Below are 21,572 nucleotides of genomic sequence, written 5' to 3'. Positions count from 1 at the left end.
GAAGGGGGGGCAGACTATTCACATAAACCTGAGAATGCCTTATAATCACAGTAGGTTGAAGGCTGAAGATTGCACTCCTTTTAATGACATAATGCCGCTGAGAAGTTAATCAGAAAAACAGCTTTTATTTACATGACTACTGACATTATAAAATAGACTTTATTCAAATACATACAAAAAAGAGGCTTTCCACCAAACAATCTCTTAAATAATACTTTCAATGTCACCATGTACATATATACAGCATTTTAAACATACTTTATTTTTTTAGCTACTCATTTATCTTTATCGATACATATATGGCAAAGAGTTGGTCCCTACATTAGGGTGCAGGGATAAAAGGGACAGAGACAAGTCAAGAGACAGGAAGAAAAAAAAAAAAAAAAATAGGGAAACTGAATATTTGGCAGTAATGTAGGAAACATTAGCAGCAACTGCCTCCCATGTCAATGAATAAGTGACTATCTTGGATGCGTAAACAATTACATTTTTGGAAGGGGAGGGAAAAAAAGGCCTTCTCACTCATTTGGACATCTTTCCTGTCAATTGTATTTTTATTTTTTTTTTTTAAATCCATCCTATTGTAGCCTCAGTGTAACTAAAATCTGGTTACTTAATGCTGAAAAAAGATACCTCATTTGCAATGTTCAGCAAAAATAAGAGACCTCAAAGTTTACAAAAGCACATGTGGTCTGAAAACCACATAGTACAAAACATCAGATGTTTAAGTGGCAAAAGGTTCGTAAACGTAGAACATCTTTTTGATTAAGGAGAAAGAAATTGCTTAAGAATTACAAGAACAAAATGTCAAAAACATGTCCCTCTGACAAATCTTTTGAAATTACATAATTCTTGAGTTATTTTTTTTAAACAATTACTTTTGGAGTGTGGTGTGTGCAAGTCTAAAAGTAATTATAGACTCTCAAAGCAACTCAAGGCTCCAACATTAAAGAATTGCTTGATAACACGCCTTTTATTGGTGTAGAATATTGCTGATTTAGTCTCTTTATTAGAGAAATCCAACCCAAGAAGTCCCACCAGTAATCTGACAGTCTGAGACTGAATGCAGTGGAGAGTTTGTAAAGGTGCTATTCCAGATTGAAATTAAACAAGAGCATGTTTATATTGGTGATTAAGAGATGGTGGGGGGATGCAGTAAAGCAAATGAGCCAAGGACAAATCTGACACCATGTGTCAATTCATTTTTGGCACAAATAGAAAGAAAAATGGACTGAGAAAGAACAGTGCGTTTGTGTGTCTGTTAGAAAGAAAGAATCATTATGCCCCCCAGCCCTGAGGTTCAGAAATTACACCCAAATTCCTCATCAATAAAATCAACTTCAATACTGCTAAAGACCCAAAACACAAGAGTCCCAAGTAAGTTACATAAATAGTGCAGATATGTGTGCAAGTCCTTCAAGTAGGGAAAATAGAGTGCTCAGAAACCATCCAGATGATTCATGCCATTTGCTCTCAAGTGAATATCCTCTAAGAAGTTCTCCAGTTGCTCAATCAAGACCCTCTTCTTAAACCTATCCACACAAAAGCCAAAACATTTCATTCACACACTAAACATTCTCATATCCACAGTCTATTAAAGCATTCTGCATTCAATGCTTTCTGGAAAAGGGCACAAGTTAAACAAGTAAGGCCAAAGACATGAAAGTAATAATAAATTAAAGAGTTTTGTCTATTTGTCAATTAATATGGAGATGAGATGTATAGAAAAAACATTTGTGCTCAGCATTACATAATAAGTAGTTTCTTGCTTATAATGTATAATAAAAATACACAGCTGGGTTCACAAACAAATACTAGTAGCATATGTAGCCTTTAACTCAAACTGCATTTTCCCACAGATGGAAAGAGTACCTGGCAGCCTCTTTGATTATGCTTTGCAAGAAAATCAGCCTTATTTCCAAACTTCCCTGGATTTGTTTGAGGAGGTAGAAGATTTTCTCATAACCTGCATTGACATACAAAGAAAATGGGGACTTTAAAAAAAAAAATGAATAAATCCCTGCTAACAATTCTCTTTCACACAGATGAGGTTTGACATATGCCATATGCCTATACAACATCATACTACAAATTTATTCCCAACTGATTACATGTGTAAATGGGGGGAGAGGGAGGGGGGATACTGTGTATTTTTATTGTATACTGTTTATTTCACATTGTGTATATTGTTGTAAAATATATATTATTAGATGTATATTTTATGTGTAAATTAGATGTTTATTGTAGATTTGTATATGTCTTATTACTGTCACGACTGCTATGTTGCTTGGAACTGCACCCAAGACTTTCACCCACTGTTGCACTTGTGTATATTGTAGAGTGACAAAGTGATTTGATTTTGATAATGAGCACTGTCAAATCAATCAGCAACTGAGAAACCATGGAGGCCAAATCCATTTCCCAATAACAGGAACATTTATAACAAATGTGCAAATAAAACAGACAAATAGAAACCATCTGTAGCAATGTTAGAGCTTTCACATAGCAAGTAGAGCAAATGTAGGCCAGGCCCATGAGTAAAAATGTTGTGCTTATTGATTGCATCCAGGTCCCCACAGTAATTAACCCTGGGACAATGTTCCCGATTGTAGCACCCATTAAAAGTCCAAAGCAAAGTTACTGTAATGTATATTTATGCCTAATGTAATTTATAAATTTTCTTGTGTGGGCAGCATTTTCTTGCATCATCCATAGAAAATGCTAATTTGTATGCAAGTAAAATGCATGATTCAACATTTGCACATGTAAAAAAAACAAAAAACAAATAATAATTAAATAGATATATATAACTGAAAATGTGTATTCTAACCACGTAGTAACAATTAAGTAACACTTTAGTATAGGGCTGGGCAATTTGTAAAAAATATTGTATCGATAATCGGCTTTAAAGAAAATAGTGACATACAATTATATCGTCAACCACCCTGCTGAGGGTTAGTGAATATTTTCGAAGTTCAAATTGCACTTTAACTAAACGAAAAAAGTAAATGAAATAACCAAGTGATCAAAAATCTTATTTAACCACCTCCTCAAATCCAAACATTTACCATCTCCAACAGCTCCATTTGCCATCATGCAAATATTTTAGTAAATCACAGAAAAATTACTAAAAGCCTACAAATTAAGACCTAAAGACAATTAGAAATGTAAAGATAGTAATAATCATAATAAAGCCTAATAAATTCCCTTGTGTTCCCAAAATAAAGCTGACAAATTTCTGTTCTTATCAAATTTGTGTTTGTATTGCATTTTGGTAATACAGTTAATGCTGCCTAAAGAAAATAAAGTAGAACTAATTTTAGGTTCAAGGTGAACATGTCTTGTATTATTTTATGATCAAATTACTCATGTCTTTGCTTCTTTAATACAAAGATATTACCAAACATGCCGAGTTGTCACAAACTGGTCCCTGGAAATAAAGTGAACTAAACTCACAGTACCTTCCGAGATGATCGGAGATCATTTACAGCATTCTCATAGATTATTCTTGCAAACAGTTTTCAGATGAATGAAACAGAAAAGAAATTGTGAAAACTCTTTAAATGTGCATATTCCATGAGACAGTCTCATGCTGGAGGATTATGTTCAAACATTGAATCAGACACACGAGCATTGACAGCGTTTCTTTTGTCGGTTCTTAAAAATAGAATTGTCTTATGTCCCAAAGACATAATAGCTTATGTCTTTGTGACTAACAATATTCCTTGTCGTGTCACTCCGTACGCCTTACAGGTCGCCCGCCTGTTGCGGGTAGATGAGAAAAATAACCCACTCATGAAATACATTTGGACGAGGAGCTTGTGAACTGGATTCAGCCTCGTTGCATTTGGTGGGTGATGTGCTAGTTTCACACCCTGGGCTACTGTTTATTTCTTTCTTTTTTTCTCCCCATTTCTTCCCAATTCGCTCCAAGCCCTCATGGTGGCATAGTGACTCACCCTAATCTGGGTGGCGCAGGACAAATCTCAGTTGCCTCCGAATCTGAGACTGTCAATCTGCTTATCTAATCACGTGGTTTGAGCGTGTTACCACGGAGACCTAGCGAGTGTGGAGGCTTCACACTATTCTCCGTGGCATCCACGCACAACTCGCCACGCACCCCACTGAGCGCGGGAGCCACATTAGTGACCACAAAGAGGTTAACCCAACAGGACACTACCCACCCTAGCAACCGGGCCAATTGGTTGCTTAGGAAGCCTGACTGGAGTCCCTCACCACACCCTGGATTCAAATTTGCAACTCCAGGTGTGGTAGTCAGCATCTTTACACCAGATCCACAACCTGGTGTACTGATTCATATATTTGCAGACTTCCCAGATCCATGGTTTTGCCATTTCCTGATATTGTTAATCATCGTCTGTCAATTAAGTGTCAGCATCTTTGTAAGATCTTCCAAAATGTGCAGCACACATTATATTTGCAAACATGATTTTAAATGTTCCAATACTACTGCTAATAATCAGAGCATGACGTAAATGGTAGAGGAAATGACAAACACTTGAGCAGAGTTAATTTGCAATCCAGACACCTGCAATCATGTATGAATGTTTTGTTACTTGACATACGTCTCCCAGGTTTCCTGATCTCCTTGGTGATGAGCACTCGGAGTTTAGAGTTCAGCTCCTGGCTTTCTTGATTTCTGATCTTCTTAAGCTTGCACAGGGAAGGGTAGCACCTGGGGGACTCCTCTTCACCCTCACTGCCTAGAGACAGCTCATTCTCGCTGGACTGTCCATTCTCCAGCACTTCCTCCTGCTGGTTCTCAGCCTCATCTGGCTGAAGGTGGTTTCTCTGCTGAAGGGAAGCAGACTCCGGTCCTGGACTCGGCTCACTGTCTAGGCTATGATTTGGCTCGAGATGGTTAGTGATGTCGTCGTCCAATGCTGTGTGATCATTTTCTGGAGCTGAGGAATCAGACACTTGTCAGTCCAAAAGCATGGAAAATCCACATGTAATAAAATGTAGATGACTTTCATGTTGTGTGACAGTGTATCCAGTATCTGTTGTTGAACATAAATGAAAGTGACAGTTTGTGTGCATATAAAATTTACAAATAGGGTTTTTCCCGCATGTGTGGGTTGGTCAGACTTACTTCTGGGTGGTGTTTTTGGAGGAGTGTAGGCTCGCCCTGGACGAAGCAGAGGAGACATGCAGCGTCTGCGTTTCGGAGCCCCTCCCACTGCAGTACTGCTGGGTTCTCCAGGACGTTTGCCTTTGCCTTGAGTGCCAGTAACAAATTCATCTGCTTCATCCACCATCATCGCCTGACACAGAGAGAAAAGCAGAGTGATTTATGGCTGAAAATCAAGTATGTTTTTAGTTCCTCTCTCTGAATGTCCATACCTCAATAATAAAAAATACATAAATAAACCTGACGATACCTTCTTGTCCAGTTTGAAGGGGTTGCCAAAGGTGTGCAGACGTTTAGGCTGGTCAGGTTCAGCCTCTCTCAGAGGGGCCGGGCAATGCTTCAGGTAGTCCTGATAGTTGCCCATCTGAGCAATGGGCACACTGTGAAGCTGATCTAAGAAAATCACAGATTTTAAAATTATTTCATTAACAGAATTCAAAATGTACCAACTAAAGAGAAATTAACTTGAGATTACTTTCACAATAAATCAGAATGATGTAATCAGAGTCTCATGGTTCTCTTGGAAATCATGAGTAAAATACAATTGAGATTGCTTCAAGAATATCAATATTCACACATGGCCCACTGAGAGTTACCTTGATCCTGTCCTTTCAGAATGCAGATGCTGGCATGCAGGAGGTTCCTCCGCATTCGGCTCAGCTGGTCCAGCAGATGAGCTCTTGGGATATCATATGGGTTCCGCAATCCTTGTGGTTTCAATGCCTGTGGGAAAAGAGAGAGTTGAAGGATAATAGAGATAATGGAAAAGCTGTGGGAGCTAAATTAGTAAAAATTGACCATGTACCACATGCTCAGTATGCAAAAACCATGTTGAGTGGCACATGGAACATTTTATACAGCACATGTGCCATAAGTAAACCATCTAAAACCTTGTAGGTTAACATCCAAATAACAATTCCTTCTATTGGTCCTTGGAAAGTTAAGTTCTAGCAGAAGCGATGTTATAAATTTGAACTGCACATTCAGAAAATATTCAGAGAGACATATTCTGAACAGAGACTTCATTGAAATGTAACTTGCCTATTCTTTGTTCATATGAGAAAAGTACAAACATCCACACAGTGCGTAACATTTTGGTGTGACAAAGTATTTTGTGTGCGTGTACTTTATTCAGAGCAGCTAGCTGAAACCCAGCAAACTCCTTGGGGTTTGCCTCCAATGGCAGAGCTGGCCCATCTCCTATGATACTGTGCAGCAGCTGTGTGAAATCCTTCCTGTGTGCAAGAGAGAGGGCGGAGCTTCTGCAGCGAAGTTTAATCCCGCCCTCTGGTGCCGCCTTCTTTCCTACTGATGCGCAAACTCTATCAGCCTCTACCTTCGCCTGTAAAACACACAAATACAATTCAACTTCATAAAGCATTTTTAATAATGCAGATGATAAAAGCAGGCTGTATGTCAGCAACTACCTGCTGACTGAGCTTTTTGAGGTAGGACACAACACTGTAGCTGAGGCCATACTCTATGCTGTCAGCTAACAGGTTTGGAGCTCCCATCATTCTAAGTGCTTTCCGCAGGGCCTAGCAGGATCAGGATGAGAAAACATTAAAGGAATAATATCAACACATATTATAAGTAAACACACTGTTGTAACAGTAAAATAAGAGTGATTTCATTACTTACAGTAATGTAGTAGGGGGGCATTGCTTTAAGATAGTTTTCAAAAGACTGTCGCCATTTTGCTGGAGGCTTAAACTTATGCACAGTTATCAGGTCATCTAGAAATAAAAAAAATGCACATACACTATTATATTAATAATAATACGCTCAAAGGAAAACTTGTGGCTAGTTTGAATCTGATTTAGAGCAAATACAGGGTTTCAGACTTATTGTTTTTATTTCCAAAGATGTTAAAGGCTCAGAGGGAAGTTGAGCAATTGTCAGTATGAATTATTAATAATTATTCATTCAATCTGATCTTTAAAAATGTAAATGAATGAGATGTTACCAAGTAAAGGCAGCACCACAGGATAGTTGTAGGGCATGACGAAAAGGTTGACGCAGTTGAGAGCTGTGCTGGCCTTCAGATAGCCAAATGGCTGCCCAAGTTCTCCATACTTCGCACTGTTACACACAAAAACCTTAAGAGGTAGAACAAAATGTTACAGCATTTAATGTTTAGCCATAGCAGTAGCAATAAAGCATAATATTTGAATATATAGCTTGTCTGTTGCGTGACTCAAGTAGGCTGCTTTAGATTAGGGATGTGCGAGACTATTCGACTAAATGGTTCTGATGCTGCTAGCCAGTCAATAGTTTTCCCCCATTAATCTGTTCAGCATTTTCACACATGTTTGGCTTTTATTTAAAATATATATATATATATTTATTTTTTTATTTTATTTTTTACAAAGGATGTGCTTAAATTACTTTCATGTTAATGTTACATTTTAAATATAATTAATAATACAATTATTAAAAAAAGAGGGGGAAAAATTTCCGAAACGTTGGCTAGCAAGTCACTATGGATGTTTTGACAGAGTCTTTTGAAAGTTTTTTTTCCTGCCAAACAGGCTTTTTTTTAAGCGCAGGATAACCGGATCATGCGAGTAAGGTCCCGTCTTTCACCGACCCATGTTAACAAGTTAATTTTGCTCATCACAAATGCTTTAAGTAGCCTAGAAAATGACTTTTGGGCTAGGTAAAACATTTTTTTTTTATAGCCCTACTGATCAACAAAGTTATTTTCAATGATGTGCGGACCACTTAACTGGTTAAACTATATTTTATTCTGTGCGCACATGTTTAAAACAATATATTAGGCTTATTGTACATTTCTCACAGGCTTATTTTTTAGATCCTAGCAATTATTTTTTTTTTAACATCCTAATTATTATTGGTTAACATTCTTAACCAGACAGCAATCAAATCAGTGCATTATTTTCTCTCGTAGATATGGCTTACCTTTTAATTATTTTCAACAATATTAAGTAACTTTTACTTGTTGAATTATCTTTAGAACAGGTTTGCTCTATAGGTCTGCACTATTCATTCAACTGTTTTCAAGTTATATGCCTGTATTCACTAAAGTTGATTCAGTGAATGCGTGTCATGTTCTATGCTTAATCATATTTATATAATAATCATAATGCAAAGGAAGCACTTTGGAGATAAATGCCCCTTTTCAGTGGAATTTATTATCAGATTTGGCTATTGGAATAGATTACAGTATTTTAAATGGGTCACATGTTTTTTGACTGTTTTCCGAGGGTTCCTTACTTAGACTAGTCAACTCCAAAATTTACATTTTAATGACAATGAAGGGTTAGGGTTGGTCCTTCCACAACCCTACTTTAGACTGAGTTAAATGTTGAAATGAGCAGTACCTGCCAGCAGGTGTGTGGCGATTTCCTCTCCAGTATAAACTGAGTGAGAGGTGAAGGCTCCAACTCGTACTTGTCAAAGGGTACTTTATCCACAACCATGGGCTCTGAATCTACACATGAGAACTTCACCTGTGGGTGAGCTGCCCGTGGAGGCTGCAAGGGAATGGTATATAGTATTTTCAGGATTCATGACAATAAATAAAAAACAAAAGCATAAAAAGCAAACCTATACAAAATATATCTTATAAACCTAGCATATATTAGACACAATTTACAGGACACAAACACACAGTTTTCTCATACCAAAGTAGGTGAGTTTTGATCAGGCCAAAAAGACTCTGGGATAGGCCAGTGGCCCACAGGAACACCAGTTTTAGGGTTTGGTCTGACATAAATGAGTTTATGACAGCTGTGCCATGACTGCGGTCCAAACTTCACCTCTGCTGGACCATCTGGGAAGAAATATCACAATGACATTTTCATTTCTGTCCCACAGTTCTCTTGTAACTCATAGTATTGCCTTATCTTGTTTACAAATTTAAGCATATCATCAATGTACTACAAATACTACCAGTGCAAAACATTCCTTTTTGTGGATACAGATGTGAAAACTACATATTGAAAAGTATATGCAGAGCATATTCTCTGTAATACATGTTGTACCATACAGTGTTGATTTTGTATGGCTGCTTAAGCACCATCATTTCCCACATAGGGTTAAAATCGCCATGAAAAAGAAGTTGTGACTGACTTCCATATTGTCACATATTTCCGAGTGAAACGGCATATCGAACAAGAAAAAAAAATGTAGGACGGGGATTTAAGTTGATCTATTGCTTGTTGAAAATATAGCCGTTGCATAGCAGAACGAAGGCAGATCTGAAAGAGTTTGCAGTGGACACACACCTTCTTTCCTTGAGTAAAAGATAACAATATTTTAATGTTTTGAATCACAATACACTAATATATATACACACACACACACACACACACACACACACACACACAATAATATAAAGGAAAAAAAACTGTGCTTTGCATTCCAAGATAACTGCATTCAAAAATATAAATATACTCCAGGAGCACCAGTATTCATTAGCAATCACCTCAGCAATTCAGTCATGAAATGTCTCAAACACATTCACAAATTCACCATTGTTCCTGCACATTCTAAATTTAAATTCAAGCCAGCTAACCCAGTAACCAATTAAGCTTTTGTTAACTCTTTCCCCGCCAGCGTTTTTAAAAAAAAGTTGTCAGCCACCGCCAGGGTTTTTGACGATTTTCACTACATTTTAATGGCCCGCAGAATATTTTCTTCCATGAATATATGAAGATGCTATATATCACAATAAAGATCTGAGCCTCTGCTTTTAGGCAAAAAAACGATTTTATTTTATCTTCATTTGTTCTTTTTTATTGCGACTTGAACAGAGGTCGGTTTTGTCAAAAACAACATTTCAGACAAAAAGCTGATAAAAAGGCATGTTTATGTCTGATATTTTGAGCTTCTCAATACTCCACTTCTTCATGTTTGAGACGATCGCAGTCTGTTTCTTTGATCAAAGAGTTGCGTACTCTTTCAAAACATGCGGAGGGGTCTTCCTTACCGTATAACACCTAAAACACGGAAACCGGAAAATTCCGTGTTTGGCGGAAGCGTCATAAACACGGAAATTCGTGTTTGGCGGAAGTTCATAAAACACAGAAAATTCCGTGTTTGGCGGGGAAAGAGTTAAGGAACATTATTTTTGAAGTAAAATAGACATAAATACATTGCTATCTTCACCAACATGTGACTGATGCTTTGTTCAAATCTACATGTAAAGGCGGGTGCACACTGTACAATTTATAATAGTCCTTTATGATTGTTGCTTGTCAGACTGTATGATATGAACACATTGATATCGCCATGGCACACTGTGCGACGTTATGTCAGACTGCACAATATACATCGTAGTCGATTGTGACCCAATCGTCCTGATCAGTGAACGTGACACCCATTACGGGAGTGTTACGGAACAGAAGCGAAATGGCGAAATTTGCCCAGCATGGAGGATTTTTCCTCTCTCTCTGATAGTCAGGACATCAGCATTTCCATTCCTCCAATACTACTCCATCACGAGCATAGGCTGACTTTTACAAGAAAGATTAATTTTGTCAAATAGGCCTATAATAAGACAATAACACAAATACAGAAAATTACATATGTTGAGAATGAACGTATTTATTTATATATAAAATTGGAGTGGTGTGAACCTTAACTAAAGAATGTTACAGACGTTTTAAGTAAATTTTTAAAAGTAAAATGGTTACTAAAATAACATTGTAAAGAAAATGCATTCGTTTTGTAGCCTAAGCTCTGTATTTATATAATTCAGAGAATAATGCTTTCATATTGCTGCCATGTTACACTTTTCTCCACTTATTTTCTGCTTATTTATATAAAATGAAAAGAAACAATATTGAAAGTGCTTGAGTGATAACTGGGCACAAATGTTGCGATGGTGGTGCAAACGCGAAGCAGGCTTTTTTTGGGTGTGAGAGAGGAGCAGAAAATCTCATCTGGCCGTGGTAACAGCAGTCACATTATATGGCTGCAATGCAAAATTTCAGACACTGCCAGAACCTCTTCGGAGGCTGAAGATCATTGCAAAGGCTATTAATCGGCCGTCTGTGAACATGACGAAAGGAATTCTGACCAATTCTGGGGGTGTGCCTACCTCCTGTATGCAGATGAGGTGCGACCCCAAGACTTCCAAACCTATTCATCCCACAGGTCTGAGTATTTAAGGAAACTTAGCACATTGTTAATTGGAATTTCCTGCAGCCAGAAATCCCTGCAGTTTGAAACTACGTACTTTGCTGAAGTCAGATATGCATCTATTACTCTTAAGATTCATCTTTGAGCATTAGATTGTTTTGTATTGATTATTTATTAATGTATTGTGTAATTGGCTTTATACATATTTAACCGACTAATAAATTGCTAAACTTGATTCTATTATGATTTATTCTGAAATTATTGGCTTTAGTAGATTAAGTTAAATTATTGTGACTGCAAATCTGTGATCAGGGTTAATACATACTAAGACCTTGGATCTTACGCTTTCTGATTAACCATTTGACTTCAGTTAAGTGTAATAGACTTAAGGCTAAAAGGAAGTACTATTTGTGACAATGTAATATTAATCGACCTGTCCAGATGTCACTAGCCATGACCCCTGCTAATAATTTTCTAGTCAAATGTAATAGGAAACTATAGAACTAAACAAAACTACTATTTGGATAATGGTATGTTGGTCAGCCTTATCCAACTAGTATTAGTCGTTTACCTCTCTCTAGAGATAATATTATGTCATTAAGTGTATACAGATCTATAGAAACTAAGCAAAACTACAATTTAGAAATAGATAATCATTCTTTATAGAATTAGTCATTTACCTCTAGCTAAAGATCAAACAGACAAGTTTGTGACCATGAGACCCATGCACACGGCTGACAAGGCCATAAGTGACAGAATTCTGAATGAACGAGTGCAATTTAAAAATACAGAATTGACTAGAATCATCAAGTATCCAAATCTAGATAAGATGTCAATTAATGATTAATCTCAAACTAAATTGTTATCTAATATACAAATAAATAGATATAAATCTGTGATCTAATATAATTGGGAGTCAGATTAAATTATTAATAGAGTAAGATTCTGTCTTAAAATCAAATAGTTATGACGCTACAGCGACACACGCATTAAACAGACGAATGCACAGATACCTTCACCGCTTCGCTGGATTCCGACGCTGGGCCAGCGAGGTGGCATTTTGAAAGTACGCAAGGTTGTGGTGCTTGTGTTTTTATAAGAACAGGGTTTAAGCAGACTAAATGATTGGAGCAGTCCTGCATACATCACCAGAGAGAAGTCTGTTGTTTCACCGGAAGGTCGTGTTGATATTTTGATTAATGATTACGAGGTACATTTTTTTAATAAAACATGCATGGATGAATTGTTCACAATAAAATCAATAACATGCATTTAGAAAATAGGGTGAATTTTCATTTCATGCAGACTTCTGGAAGTACTCTTCCATCTTGCTCACGGATAACACTGCAGAAACTGATCTGTGAAAACTGAAACTGTGTCTACATCTCATCTAAAGATGCATGTGTATCATACAAAAGGATATGCAAGTAGATCTACAACATTTGTATGCATTTACCATTACAGACGGAACACACTAATATCCGATATTAGTATAGTAGCAATATCAGGTAAGAGCTATTGAACTCTTTTTTTATGTGCCTTCCTAACCTTCAGTGGGTTGAGGGTCAGGTCCAGTCTTCTCAAAATTGATGACCACTCCACTGTGGATCTTCTGCACCAGAGACTCCAGGCACTGGTTTAGCATTCTCTGGGAAAACACGCTGTATGACCGGCCTGAACACATTGGGAAACATAGTTCTTTGTTAAAAATCTTGTAACAAATACATCCACCACATAAGATAAGCACTTAATTTAAAACTTTTAATTTTGTTCAAAGCCATTCATATATGAAGACTATGAACGGTAACTAAAATTTAAACCACTGTCTGTATTAAGCTGAACCAGTCTGTGTGCTTTTTTTCTTATCAGTTCACTACCAGGCCACAGCTATTCACATGCGAGTGACACTACAAAGAAGATGTCATATTGTGTTTAGTAGTTCATCAGCATGAAAGCAAAGACTCTTCCTCTCTATGGTATTGTTCAGCTTGTCTCTATTACACAGCTGTATTAGTAAGCACACTAAGTGGTGGAGTGGGTGGCGACATAGTGGCTAAAGCACAGGGCTGTTAATCAGAAGGTCACAGGTTCTAACCCCACAGCCACCACCATTGTGTCCTTGAGTAAGACACTTAACTCCAGATTGCTCCGGGGGGATTGTCCCTGTATAATTGCACTTTGGATAAAAGCGTCTCCCAAATGCATAAATGTAAGCACACCTGTGTCCAGCAGAATATATCCTTAACAAATCAGCTATTCTCTTCAATTCACAATTCAAACACCATTTCCACAGCACTTAAATACCACCTGACAGAGCATGTCAGGCATTATTGCCATTCAGTTCTGCCAAATTTATAAACTTCTCTCACTACAAATTTGCACAATGACCTGCTAGTTTATGGCACACAAATCATACTGGATTTATCTCTTTACTGGACTTTAGTTGCCCACATTTAAATGGGTAGTTCACCCAAAAATGAAAATTCTCTCTTTTTTACTCACCCTCATAAAAGGACTTAGAGCCCATATAATGCTAATTTACAGGTTCATAATTTTAATTTTTTTGGGGGGGGGGGGGGGTCTACTAGAATAGGTTTACATGCTTTAATGTTAAAAAAAACAAGTTATTTTTCTCATACTGTACATTTCTTTTCCCAGCTCTTCATACTCTGGCCGAAATGCTCCGATTTACCTCCTATCTCTTTAAAGCCCCCCCTTTCTGAAAAGTTTGGAAGAACAAACTGAAAGCACGACTTGAACAGGACGTTTTACAGTGGTAGGTTTTAATTTTGTAGCTTTCTTACAAGTACTGTTGATTATTGTGAACCTAACAAAGCTTCAAGTAAAAGAAATGTAGTGCATCAAATTCAGTCATCTTTTGCTGGAATGAGTGTAGCCAAACTTTTTTCACCTTAGATATGAACAGAGAACAGAGGTTTACTCCCAGTTGGACATAACTGGGTTTATTAGAGTTACTGAGCAAGTTAGCCATGGACTACCATGAATAGCGGCCATAATATTACAGCTTGTAATTATAAAAAGTCTCTTTGAGATCTGCATAATTCTACACAATTGTATGTAAAATTGGGCCCGTAGCGGATTAGCAAAACTACTTCAACACAATAAGATTAGCTATCAGGTTAGCAGAGGCCTTCAGCTGTGCACTGGTTGTACAAAGTAGCTGCAACATAAAACTCTGCATTTAAACACTCGGTAGTAGATAAATCCACAAATAATCAAACATACTTGTGGTTTAATAATAATCAAACATCCTGAAGCACCATATTGCCCCAACAAAGTGGGAACTGCATCATCTTTCAGGGGTAACAGACTTGAAAATCCAGCATTGGTAGTACTGCTAAATAATGCAAATATATTTTAACCAATTATTCTTCAATTCATCTACCTTTGGTTTTGCTTTCGCAGTGAAAAAAGCGTCTTCTTGACATGGCGACAACACTAACACAACTCATCCTGGCCTCTGCTATAACTATGTTTGTATGAGGTCGGGCCAAAGTAGCTCATAGGTGTGCATTATGCAAATGTATTACATACTGACGTAGATACTTTACGGAAGAAATGGCTGGACTACAAACCAGGCGTTTCGTGTAATTCTTAAGCAGTGTTGTCTGTGGGAGAGATTAACTCCCTTTTGCATGGACTTTGTGCTTTGTGCCACCCATCATATCGCTTCAGAAGATATGGATTTCATCACTGGAGACTTTTGGATTACTTTTATAGTGCCTTTATGTCCCTTTTGGACCTTCAAAGTTCTGGTCAACATTCACTTGCATTTTGAGGACCAACAGAGCTGAACTATTCTTTTAAAAATCTTTGTTTGTATTTGGCAGAAAATAGAAAGTCATACACGTCTGGGATGGCATATGGGTGAGTAAATTATGAGAGGATTAAAAAATTTAGTGAACTTTAATGAAGCGGATTATGACTGTAGTATAACAGATTAGTATTTCTATTAATTAGCATGCACTGAATTCATCCTTAGAGAATGATATCCCTTTGTGCCAAAAAGTCCCTTTGTGCTTAAACTTACAAATGTATGAAATTAGAGTACATAAACTAAAGAAACACACACCTCCTGTGACTTCACACATGGGTCTAATTGGGGAGGTGTCAGGTGGAACTCCCCCTATTGGTTCAGGATCATGGGAGATGTGGCCTGGAATGCGGAGCACTAAAGAGAAGAGTCGCTGGTCCCATCGAAATGGCTCTTTGGTCAGCTCACTGCCTGGCAACGGTGTTGTCAGTGGTAAATGTAACTGGAGCGGAGAATAGGGATGAATTAATTCACTGCACATGTCAGCACATAATGGTAAAAAAAAAAAAAAAAGATATCGGATATGCACACTCATCACTCCTCAAGGCTTATGACATCTCCAAACTCAAAAATGTAGAGAGCATGTACACTGAAAATTAGAGTGATCCAATAAAATTTTTCAAGGGATTGCGTAAAAGCACACTCTTTAATTGTGGTTGTGTTCAACTCTCTCTTTATCTTTCTCAGTGACTTCACCCATTTCTCATCTTATCAGCTACAGACTTATTTTACAGATCTGCATGCATAAAGAGAAAAACTGAAAGGAAGTGAGAAATCACAAGGAAGCAGAGAAGTAAATTACATCAGAAGAAAATAGGTGAGTGGTAAAAGGCAAGCAAGACATAAAAAGAAGCATGAGAAAATAGGAAACTGATGGAAAGACAGGAGGAGAGAGAACTCATTAAGGAAATCCTCAAGGCCAGCCTATGACGACCCACCTCATCTTGGACCCCTGAACTGCTGGTCAGCTTGTTTCCATCAGTTATGGCCAAAATAATAGCAGGCTCCAAGAAAAAGGGGTTTCTACCCTGCAAAAATTATACAATACACAAAAAAATAAAACAATAACCGAAGGTTGCATCTCACGAGACAAATACAGAGCTTGAAATGCACTCAATGTTCTTCAAGTTAGCCATAGCTAAAGTGATTTTATTACACTATAATTGTGGAGCAAAAGCACAGAGATAATATAATGTAACTTAATCAAATGGTTAACCCTTTAAGACTACACACTTATCTGCATCTTGTAGATTTTATGGACAACAACATAATAAAAGCAGTGGTATGAAATTTCTGAAACAATTAATAGAGCTAGAATCACTGTTGTTAGTTGTGAGATCCACTGAGCTTTCACAATGACAAAGTGAGAATATTTTATCCAAATTTACCACAAGCAGCTAGGGGACAATTTGTATGGCCCCTTTTCCTTGTGTCATGTCAGTACATTCAGTTCTCAATGAATTCATGACAACAGTAAACTCTGAGACATACATATAAATCAAATATTCTCTTACTATATTAAAGGCATAGTTCACCAAAACATTTTAATTCTCTCATCATTTACTCACCTTCATGCCATCCAAGGTGTGTATGACTTTCTTCAGCAGAACACATTTGAAGAAAAAAAGAAAATATCTTCGCTCTATAGGTTCTTAAGTGGATGGTGATCCAACTTTTGAAGCTTCAAAAATCACAGACAGTGAGCATAAGCATCATCCATACCACCAGCAGTTGTCAATCATTTTTGGTGTGGAACAAAATCTATATATAAGTTCTTTTTAAATCTAAATCATCACTTACATATGTATTATATACGCTTTGTTGGTTTTGGTTACATCTGTATTTGCATCTGTTTCTTTACTCACAATGGTACATTTGTGCGCTTATCCTGCATGTCTCAACTGAGAGAAAAACGTGAGATTACATGTGTAACATGCCAATGCAAATTCATCATACGAGAGACCACATGAACTCGTATTGCTTAAGGCATTAATTTAACTGCTGGATTACTATCAATGACGTTAATGCTGACTGTCTGTGATTTTTGGAGCTTCAAATGTCGGATCACCATCCACTTGCATTTTAAGGACCTACAGAGCTGACTTTCTATTTCTCTTCAAATTTGTACAACTGAAGAAAGTCATACACACCTGGGTTGTCATGAGGGTGAGTAAATTATGAGAGATTTTTTGGGTGAACTAACCCTTTAAAGAAAAGCATATTTTTGAAATCCTCTTTCTTTCAGAACAAGAAAACAAATAATTTGTCGTTTTGGTGAGTGAAGGATCAAATCAACCTCATGCCAGGACAAAATGGCTGATAAAACAAGTACAAAAATGACACTATTTTATAGTTTATTTAGTTGAGAGTATTTTTAAATACAGTATAAAAATTATATATAATTTTTGGGCTTTCCAGTAAGAAATAGTTTTGTATTAGGTATTAAACATCGACGCATGGATCCTCAGAGACATTACTCACTGCTAAGGCCAAGAACGATACCACATATCAAACTTCAATAAAACAGCAAAAAAAAAAAAGGTCTAAAGACCGACCGATAAGGGTTTTTAATGGCCGATACAATACAGATGATTTTTGTTTTAAGTGTCCAATAACCATTAAACATAACTGATTTTTAATTCTTGTTTTATTTCTGCTTTAAAGCAAAAAGAAACAACTTGAACAGTGAAATGCTTTACAAAACCAATATTGCACACAGTCTACAAATAATAAATTTGAACTGTTTTTATTGCAAGGCTATCTAGAATACTCAATTCTAATTCGGTCAATGGCGCCATCTAGCGGTCTGATATTTCTTAGTAACAACTGCACATCTTCATATCAAACTGCTCCTCCAGGTATTGCCAGCCATCGTTTCGGCTTTTTGGATCACTGAGTGCTCTATACAAGTAAGCAAATAAAATAATTTCAACTCAAAACAATTCATGTGCATTAATTGATTTGACAAGTAGTCTTGCAAGAAGCGTGATGAATCAGATGGTCATTTGCACCAATTAAACACCAACAGAACGAAAACCGGAGAAGGAAGTTAGCTGTTCAGTGATTTCTTCTCAAATAATTTAAATATAAATCAATATTTTATTTCAAAGTATTTATTTATTTTGTTAGTAGCGTGTAATAAGCAGGCTAATGTTTAGTCAGCAGGTTGGTATTGCTTTGCTTCTGTTTAGCGATGACAACCAGCTGACTGTACATTAACCCTTACTTGGTCAACATAAACCTGTTAAAGCCCCTAACTTAACATTTAAAATTCAAAGTATTTTGTCTAACTTCATCAGTAAACTAGATATAAAGAACCAATTTAGAATTAAGTGAAGTGTAAATATCGGTTAAATATATTGGTAAAACAAATTGGTCTCTAAAAATGTCACAGATTACAGGACGGCCCAGAGCAATGTACAGGGACCAGAATACTATACAGAATTGGTAGTGGGCTCTTTTGACATGGGCCAGAACACACTGGCAACCGCATTCTTAAAGCAACACTAACGCTTTCTTTACCAAATGTTAAAATACCTAGTTGAATAATATTCTTCAACAGATGATTTTTGAGATGCATAATCACATGGCCCCTGCGGGAAACTTCTCCTAGGCAAACCTAAAAACAAAACCTAATCTACCACGACGGTTTAATATATTTCAATAGCAACTTCATGTTATCGTCAAATGTGAGGCGATGCTGCAGCCCATCTGTAGTAGTTTCACAACTTGATCAAAAACAAGATCTGCCTTGAAAATATTTGTTTTCTACTCTAAGAATTTAATTTGCTTGCGTTTTGCATACAACCTAAAAAAAATATATAGCAAAATTAACCTGGGAAAATCAGTATTTGAGCATACATACAAAGCATAAACACTAGCCTCATCACAAAACCTGGTTCAGTTTGTCTCTTGCCCTTATATGCATCCAAAATATTTTTAACTACTACTGTTGCAGGGTCTCTTGGGATTGTGTTGGCACAGTGTGAGCCTATTGGGTGCTTGTAAAACTGTGATATGTGGGGGGGTGGGCTCATGGGGTCAGGCCAGAGACTTTATACCAGTCACTTGTCCATAACATACCTGTCCATAGTTGTCTATCCCCGAAACTAATCTATTGAGATTGAGCAAATCAAAAGCGGTCCTTAAAGACTGGCCAAACGTTGTCAATCCAATTGCTTGTAGGTTCCTGAGCTCTGTCATAAAAGTGGCATGACTGTCCTTCCATCCAGCCTGAAATATGAAGACAAGAGCAAAATGTGTGTTATGCCTTTTTAAACATCCAGACATTCATTACCTTAAACATGACAGGTCAGACACATTGATCGGTTATTGGACTATGCTGAAAGAGGTTTCAGAGAGGCAGTAACGGAGAGTGCAGACACAGAGCGCTATGAAGATCTCTCTCGCCCTCTCTGGGTAGAAAACTTAAGTTCACACACACCATCTCTGTTTTCTCAAGCGCGCACACACACAGCTCTATGCTGCCTCACTGAACAAAATGTCGGCCATGTTTAAACACACATACATTCATGTTGGGAACAATGTTTTCACATCACACTTTCAGTCAGCGTGTTTTAACAGCAAACAGTCGAACCGAAAGCTGAAAGCGTCTGGGGTGAAATAAAACTGTTTGTACCTTGATTCCAGCCGGCGCTTCCTCGAAACTCACTAACATGTATCTGTCTCCTCTGCTTGCCGGATCTCTGCTCCTCAACTGTGGAGAAAAGCGAATGAAAACGTGTGTTATAGTATGTTTCCATCAAAGCGAGACAGTGTGAAGCAGAGGCTTTGTGTTCATTTACCTTCAGGAAAGTCTCAACTGCGCCCTTCGCTATGTCCAGATAGCTAGTGCCCAGATGGGAGCGCTGGTTCATGGAGGCGGACGTGTCTATCAGAAAAAGTAACACGGGCATTGTGTTGATAATCACCCCTTCTACATGGACCGAGTGTCAGAGCAAGCGGACAAATGCAGAGAAATCTTTTGTTCGCCTCCTGTCGCTGCTGTCAGCACGCTGATAGCTGGCTAATGCTAACTGGCTCGCGCATTCTTTCTGTCAGTGTAATTGTTGTTAGTGTTTAAAGAGCGATGCCTTGTAAACTTGAGCAAACCTCGGACCCTGGGGGGGAAGGTTATTGATTTACAAGGGAAACTGATGTTGTTGCTGCAATTTTAAAGAAATGTCTAACTTTTATCATGGTAACTTTCTGTTTAGTTTTCGTCCATTATTCTCCTCTCACTGAAAGCTGCTCGCTGGCTGCAGTGGTTTTATTCTTCGCTGTGCTCATGACTCCGCCTCCCAAGCACTGCCCGAGTACAATGCGTCAAAACGCCTCAGCTGATTGGCACTTGAAAATTACTGATTAGCATATTCTCGACAGCTAGGAGCATGCGTATATAAGAACGTACTGGGTTGTGCGTTTACCGTGGAAAGTGTTTGGAGGAGCACGTACAAGATTTACATGTTGTGACAAGCTATAATTATTTTAAGGACGTATACGTTCCTGTCCTAAAGTTCATCGACTTGTTTTTGTTTATTTGTCTTTCTATGCCACTGAATATATGAGCTATATCGCTTTTCAAAATCCACCAAAGAAAAAGAGGTTTTAAGAGTGCACGTTCTGCAAACACAAAACAAGATATAGCCTACAAGCAGAAGCAGACAGACAGTACTGTGCTGCTAAAGGTGTGATGTTTTCAGATAACAGCAGAGGAACTGCGATTTCCCTTATAAGCATCACATGTAATATGTTTGTGAATCATAGAGGCCCTTATTTATAGGTATTAGTTTTCTAGATAAAGAACATTTGAGCATCTGTTTTTGTTATTGTTGTTTGTTTTTCTCAAGTAGACCATGCATAATCATGCTATACATGGTGTCCACTATTTCACAATAAAAAAAATATTAAAAAATAAATAAACAAATAAATAAACTGTCTGACTTTAAAGGGATAGTTCACCCAAAAAGGAAAATTCTCTCAACATTTACTCACCCTCATACCATTCCCTGATGTGTATGACATTCTTATTTCAGCAGAACACAAACAAAGATTTTCAGAAGAATATCTCAGCTCTGTAGGTCCATACAATGCATGTGAATGGTGATCAGAACTTTAAATCTCCAGAAATGCCAGAAAGTCAGCATAAAAGTAATCCATAAGACTCCAGTGGTTAAATCCATATAATCAGAAGTGAGAATAGGTGTGGGTGAGAAACAGGTTAAAATTTAAATCCTTTTTTTACTCTACATTTTCAATTTCACATCTGAAAGTGAAAGTTAAAGTGGAGATTTAGAGTAAAAAAAGGAATTCAATATTGCTCTGTTTCTCACCCACACCTATTACATCACTTATGATGATATGGATTTAACCAAAAGAGTCTTATGGATTACTTATATGTTTCCTTTATGTGATTTTTGGAGTTACAAAGGTTTGATCAACATTCACTTGCATTGTATGGACCTACAGAGCTGAGAT

General features: G+C 37.4%; 1 protein-coding gene across 1 annotated transcript; it reads right to left on the bottom strand.

Annotated features, from left to right (window-relative positions):
• Positions 1-145: 145 nt before the first annotated feature.
• LOC127659308 (integrator complex subunit 6-like) lies at positions 146-20,319 on the bottom strand. The gene is made up of 18 exons (XM_052149065.1): positions 19,901-20,319; positions 19,735-19,812; positions 19,179-19,328; positions 16,034-16,123; positions 15,354-15,537; positions 12,809-12,934; positions 8,800-8,948; positions 8,497-8,649; positions 7,119-7,251; positions 6,794-6,888; positions 6,580-6,690; positions 6,279-6,494; positions 5,749-5,875; positions 5,403-5,545; positions 5,114-5,285; positions 4,587-4,925; positions 1,873-1,966; positions 146-1,532 (listed from the first exon to the last, which is right to left on the bottom strand). Exons 1-18 carry the CDS (start codon positions 20,009-20,011, stop codon positions 1,439-1,441), a joined length of 2,565 nt encoding a protein of 854 aa, XP_052005025.1. The 5' UTR covers positions 20,012-20,319; the 3' UTR covers positions 146-1,438.
• Between the last annotated feature and the right edge of the window lie 1,253 nt (positions 20,320-21,572).

Source organism: Xyrauchen texanus, chromosome 18, assembly GCF_025860055.1.
Source record: "Xyrauchen texanus isolate HMW12.3.18 chromosome 18, RBS_HiC_50CHRs, whole genome shotgun sequence".
Lineage (NCBI taxonomy): Eukaryota > Metazoa > Chordata > Actinopteri > Cypriniformes > Catostomidae > Xyrauchen > Xyrauchen texanus.
Note: the sequence above shows the minus strand (reverse complement) of the source record. Positions and strands in the feature narration are given on the sequence as shown.

Bases quoted from the DNA above. Each gene is read 5' to 3' on its own strand.
- LOC127659308 (XM_052149065.1), bottom strand. From the start codon at position 20,011: ATGCCCGTGTTACTTTTTCTGATAGACACGTCCGCCTCCATGAACCAG. The intron at 16,124-19,178 runs GTATGTTATGGA...TAATTTTTGCAG, and splicing joins GGATAGACAACTATGGACAG to GGTAGAAACCCCTTTTTCTT. The intron at 5,876-6,278 runs GTACACGCACAC...CTTTTCCCACAG, and splicing joins AGCTAGCTGCTCTGAATAAA to GCATTGAAACCACAAGGATT.